Consider the following 6000-nt stretch of genomic DNA (forward strand, 5'->3'; position numbering starts at 1 on the left):
CCTGGGCAGCCAGCCAGGCCAGTCCTGAGCTCTGAGGCCCTCCAGGGCCTGGACCCAGGGTCAACCTTCCATGGGAGCCTGAGGGCTGCTAGACCAGGTGGGGGCCCTCTGAGGTGCCTCCCTGAAGGGCACAAAGCGAGGCTGCTGGCCCTAGGGAGCCAGAGAGGAGAGAGCAGGACAGCAAATCTGCCCCTTCATCCCTTCCTTCCTTCCTTCCTTCCTTCCTTCCTCCCTCACTCCCTCCCTTCCTTACTTCTTTCCTTCCCACACAATTCTTGACCACCTATTATGTACCAGGCACTTTTAGGGCACTGGGGACACAGTCGTGATTAGGCATGACTGCCAACCTGGAAACACATTCACTGATTCACACATTCCACTCACTGGTTCAGTAAAGTCTTTCATCTCTTTGTTGATTCATTCTCTCAACAGCTTTTCAGTAAATTCCTGCAGTATTGTGGGTAGGTAAAGCTCGGAGGGGGAACTACCTCCATTTCAACCCTGGCTCTGCCACTTACTATCTGTGTGACCGTGGGCCAGTTGCTTAACCTACCCGAGCCTCAGTTTCCACATGTGTATAATGGGACAGCACCTCACAGGACTGTGGTGAAGAGACTGAGCTGTTCCCCTGCACCTGTGTACCCCCAGCTCAGTGAGGGCCTCACTCACGTGTTTGACCCCCAAACACTCCCTACACACTGCCAGGCCCTAGGCTGGGTCCTTGGAGAATGTTCATTCTTCCTTCCTTCACTCATTCAACACACGTGAACAGAGCACCTACAGCATAGCACAGGGTTATGATGCTATGACTACATAGTCACACTGCCTGGGATTGGGATTTGGGCTCTGCCTCTTTCTAGTTGGTGACCTTGGGCAAATCATTTCATCTCTCTGTGCCTCACTTTCTTCACCTGTAAAACGGCAACAAAAATTATACCCACCTCCTGAGTCTAGTGTGAGAAGAACTGAGGTGACGTGTGGTGCATATAAAAATATCAGTAGTTATTTTTCTAGATGAGAGGGATTCTGGTTAGAATGAAAGTCTGGCTTCTGAAAACTTGACCCCACCAGATGGCTGGCCCCATGGAGCCGGCCCCTCGGCGCGCAGGTTGCCGCCCTCCCCACCCAGACCAGGGGGTGGTGCCTCCATTCTGATGATAGGGCGACACCTTCTGGCGCAAAGCTAGACCCGCAGCCCCACACTTTTCCTTGTGGGTCTCAAACTCCCTTTGCAGCGACGTCTTTGGGCTTTTCTAGTCCAGTGATTCTCAGCAGGGGGAGGAAAGAGGAGGCGGGTAAATGTGGTCCAGACTATTCTCTCACCACCTCCCTAATCCAGACTATCACCCCCTTTGCCTGGATTAAGGTGCAGCCTCCTCAGCTTCCTCCCCTGCCTTCCTACCCCAGTGCAAGAGCTAAGGAATTTTTTTTAAAGGTAGGTCATGTTGCTGTCTGCTCACAATTTCCAACGATCCCCATCTCAGAATAAAATAAAAAGACCTCGGGAATTCCTGGCGGTCCAGTGGTTAGGACTCCGTGCTCTTACTGCGGGGGGCCCAGGTTCGGTCCCTGATGGGGGAATTAAGATCCCACAAGCCAAGCCAAGCCATGCAGCGCTGCCCAAAAAACAACAAACAAACAAAAAACAAAGACCTCATCGTGGCCTGCAAGGCCTCACATGATATGGTCCCTGTCACTTCTCTGGCCTCTCTGTTTCGAGTGTGTACATGCATTGTCTCCCCCAGCTGGAGGATAAGCTCCTTCATGGCAGGGCCTTGTCTATCTATCACTGCTCCATCCCAGGGTCTAGCCCAGAGATTAGCACACAGTGGGTGCCCAACAAATACTTGGTGAGTGAATGAATACTCCAGCCAGACTGAATAACTTTGGTCCTTCTCCTTGGAACACTCCCCACCCCGGCCCCCTTGCCTTTGTATGACTCACTCACTGGTCAGATTTTAGTTTAGATGCCACTTCCTGCAGGAAGCCCTCCTTGATCTCCTGTCCCTAATGGGCTGGGCATCCTCCTCCAGCACTAACATCATTCTCTGTGCCCTTACTGTTGCGCTTACCAGAAGCTATTGCAATAGTTACCTTCTTCTTGCCTCCCCCACCAGGCTGTGAGCTCGTTGAGGACAGGGTCTGCTCTCTCTAGATCCCCTCTGTTTAGAAGAGACCCTGCCAGGATGAGAGGCCATCTGCTCTACAGTTAAGAGCAAGAAATTGAGCACCAGGCTGGCTTGGGTTCGAATCCCAACTGCACCAGTCTATGAGAACTTGAGTGCATTCCTCAACCTCTCTGTGCCTCGATTCTCTAATCTGTGAAATGGGTACAAAACAGTGCTTCCCGGTACTGACACTTGGAGGATGTCACATCCCTGGCACAGACCAAATGGTCTGTACATGTTAGCCACTAGTGTTTGTAGGAACCTAGTAAAACCGTCATTGAATAAATGAACATTTAGCAATTTTAATCCAAGAGCCTTGAGACACTCTTGCTCAGATGAATCTCACACAGCTCTGTGCATCTCTTAGACCTACACCTCCCCTCACAGCAACCCCCACTTCCTGCTGAGGACAGGACTGCCCTGCAGGGTAGGGACAAAGCCCCCAGCCCCCTTTTCTGTATCCCTAGAGGGCAGTATAATCCTGGCATGCAGCTCAATAAATAATATCTCTTATTTTCATTCATTCAAACATGATACTCCATTCCCTTTCTGAGCACTTCTGCCCCCTCTTGAGAAGCCAGTTCCCCTTACTTCCCATCCCACCTGGGCCCTTGATTCTCCCATCCTGAGTCCTGTGCCCTCCGGGTGATCCCTAGTGACCTACACACTTGCACGTGAGCTGACAGCAGGCATGTGCTACCCCTGCCCATTGTGCTGGGAGGTTCTGATTCCTGCTCTGGGATGAGATGCCAACCAGGTGACCCTAGGGAGGATGGTTCGCAGTGCTGGCTCCTTCTCATCTTTTAGATCATACTTTGTTACCCACTCAGAGAGGCCTTTCCCAATCAGTGTATCAGAAAAGCTCTTTGCCCCATCATTTTCCATCCCAGCACCCTGTTTCAGTTTCTACACAGCACTCATTACACTGTTCAAGATCATCTTTATTAGGTTGTTTAACCTTTCTTCCCCACCCCCAAGAGTACAAGCTCCAAGAAAGCTGTAGTGTCTTCTTTAGCAGGGCCTGGCATGTGGGAGATGCTCCTTCAGAATTTGCTGTGTTAGTGAATGAGTCTCTTTCTATGTGGCGTTGCCTTATCTTGCTTCTGCTGAAAGGTGAACAAAGATGGAGCGGATGGAGAAGTAGGATACTCGTGGCTGTTTCAGATGTCCTTTAGGGATCTAATGCTCCTTCCCTGGCTCAGGCACAAAAGACTTCTGCTTGGCTGGGGAAGAGGGAGTGAACCCTGGGAACTGCATCTGCTGAACTCTGGAGCTTGGGTTGCCAGCCCTCTCCTCCCTTGGCCAGGCTCTTCTAGTTAATCAGCCTGCGCACAGACACAGGAGGAGAGGGCTTTGAGCGAGACAATGACCGTTCCCCAAGCTGAAGACCTCGAGGACACAGTCTTCGCAGGGCCCCCCTTGGCTTCAGGAGGCCCCTGGAGGCAGAGTGGGCTGGCTGGGGAGGAATCTGGGGCCGTAGTCTCTCTGCAGGGTGGCAGGGGTCCCCTGGTCTGGGCAAGGCCTCCCCCACCTAGGGGAGCCTCCTGATTTATATGGGGGGGCCGGCTTTCCCCACATAACAAGATGTAAGTCTTCATTGGAGGGATGACAGGTCCTAAGTTGGGACTAGGGACGCGGGGTGGCCCTGGGAGTGCTGCCAGGGAGATGTGTTTCCCACGAGTACAGTCGATAACGAAAGTTAAGTGAGCTTTGGGGATGGCCTTCTGATGGCGGGCCGGCTTTCCACCTAGAAGGAAGGAAAAGACCAAAGATTTGTGTTAGCACTGAAAGGGATATGGTTCCATTAGTTCATGTGTTCATTAACTTGTTCATTCATTCAACAGGGACTTTTTTAAATTTAATTTTTATTTTATATTGGAGTGTAGTTGATTTACCATGTTGTGTTAGTTTCAGGTGTACAGCACAGTGATTCAGTTATACATATACATACATACATTCTTTTTCGGATTCTTTTCCTGTATAGGTTATTACAGAATACTGAGTAGAGTTAACAGGGATTTAACTGCGTGTTAGTTGACGCACAAAGATGGGAAGACAGCGGGGCCTAAGAGCGTGGATTTCAGCACTGGGGAGACCTGAGTTTAAACCTGGCTTCCCCCTATCAGCTCTCTGCCTTCCAGGAACATGGAGGCCACTGCATCAGAACCTCTCAACCCCGCTGTGCCCACGAGCTGCCTGAGCATCTTGTGAACATGCAGATTCTGGTACAGTGAGCGGGTCTGGAGTGGAGCCTGCGGGTCTGCGTTTCTAACAAGCTCCCAGGGAATGCCGGTACTGCTGGTCCACGGGCCGCACTGTAGTGAGGAGTAAGAGGAGAGCCCCGGCCACCTTCTACAGGTGAGGAAACTCAGGCTCAGCTTGTACAGATGTTGGTGGTCCTCAGGGAATGTCATGCTGTCCTTCCTTCCCCACCCATAATCTTGTCCATCGGTCCCCTCTGCCCTGGGGATCCCTGCTCTGTCCACCCCGCCGAACGGGGAGAAGCCAAGAACCAATCAATCGATTTATCGGTGAAGCAAGGCCAGAGCAGGTCTCTCTGAACCCAAAGGCTGTGCTCTTAGAAAAGTAACGTTTCAAGTTACCCAAATAATAAACAAATCCATCCTCTTCACTACGTGCTCTTCACTACGACACAGGCTTCAGGAGGAAGCTTCTGTGCTGGTAGGTTAGTTAACACAGGAAATACAGTCGATCCTTGAACAACACGGGTTTGAACTGCAGGTCCACTTATATGCAGATGTTTTTCAATAAATACCAATTACTACACAATCCGTAGTAGGCTGAATCTGTGGATGAGGAACCTCAGATACGAAGGGCTGATTGTAGTTATAGGCGGATTTTCTACTGCGTGGAGGGTCAGCACCCTTAACCCCCAAGTTGTTCAAGGTTCAACTGTAAATGAAGCCCACCCATGGCTTGAGAATCCTGGCGGCCCCGGAGGGGAGGGTGTCTGCCCTCTGCTGCCAGCACCCCCCAGCCTGCCCAGCCCCCCTCAGCTTCAGGGCTGAGGCCCCCTCTGCCACCTCTTACCTGAGCTAGTCTCCAGGCCCGTCTCCAGGCCCCTGACTTTGGGGCAGGCTCTCAGGTCTCTGGGATCTTCTGTTGGGACTGTTACTGATTCCATAGCGCCTGGCTTAGCACTGGCAGAGGGAGCCGTTGTCAGCAGCCTTTTCCAGGATGCAGCTCCCACCCGAGGACCAAATGTTTTATATTTACCAGCTCCGGATCCGCTGAGTGAATTCCACCACGAGCCACAGGAACTGGCTTGGAGCAGTTGGGGGATTGCTTTGATCAACGGAGTTATGTCAACAGGATTGCTGTCGGGTCACTGGGAGGTAGGCCTTCTACCAAACAGATGCTGTTTCCTCCAACTCCAGCTGCTTCCTCACTTGAGACAAGCCTTGGAACCTTCTCATCCAGGCCTCAGTTTCCCAAACCTCAGTCATTCTCTGGCTGCATTCCCAGTTTTTAGTTGTTTTTAGTTTTGCTTCTTTTCTACCTAAGAACTATATGGAATACTGCTGACAATATGTCCATGTCTTAGTCGGTTCGAGCAGTAATAGACTAGGGGAGTTAAACCACAAACGTTTGTTTCTCACAGTTCTGGATGCTGGGAAGTCTGAGATCAAGGCGCCTATAGATTTTAGTGTTTGGTAAGGACCTGTCTACTGGTTCATAGATGGCTATCTTTCCACTGTGTCTTCACCTCACAGAAAGTGCAAGAAAGCTCTCTGGGGTCCCTTTTACAAGGGCACTAACCCCATCATGAGGGCTCCACCTTACCTAGGGTCAGTATCCTGTTTTTCTCCAT

General features: G+C 51.2%; 1 protein-coding gene across 1 annotated transcript; it reads right to left on the reverse strand.

The window, feature by feature from the left end:
- Window positions 1-3097: 3097 nt before the first annotated feature.
- On the reverse strand, window positions 3098-5373 carry SRARP (steroid receptor associated and regulated protein). Its single transcript, XM_029230450.1, has 2 exons — window positions 5220-5373; window positions 3098-3915 (listed from the first exon to the last, which is right to left on the reverse strand). Exons 1-2 carry the CDS (start codon window positions 5311-5313, stop codon window positions 3485-3487), a joined length of 525 nt encoding a protein of 174 aa, XP_029086283.1. The 5' UTR covers window positions 5314-5373; the 3' UTR covers window positions 3098-3484.
- Between the last annotated feature and the right edge of the window lie 627 nt (window positions 5374-6000).

The sequence above is a fragment of the Monodon monoceros genome, unplaced genomic scaffold (assembly GCF_005190385.1).
Source record: "Monodon monoceros isolate NGI ecotype Baffin Bay Population unplaced genomic scaffold, NGI_Narwhal_1 Super_Scaffold_18, whole genome shotgun sequence".
Taxonomy (NCBI): domain Eukaryota; kingdom Metazoa; phylum Chordata; class Mammalia; order Artiodactyla; family Monodontidae; genus Monodon; species Monodon monoceros.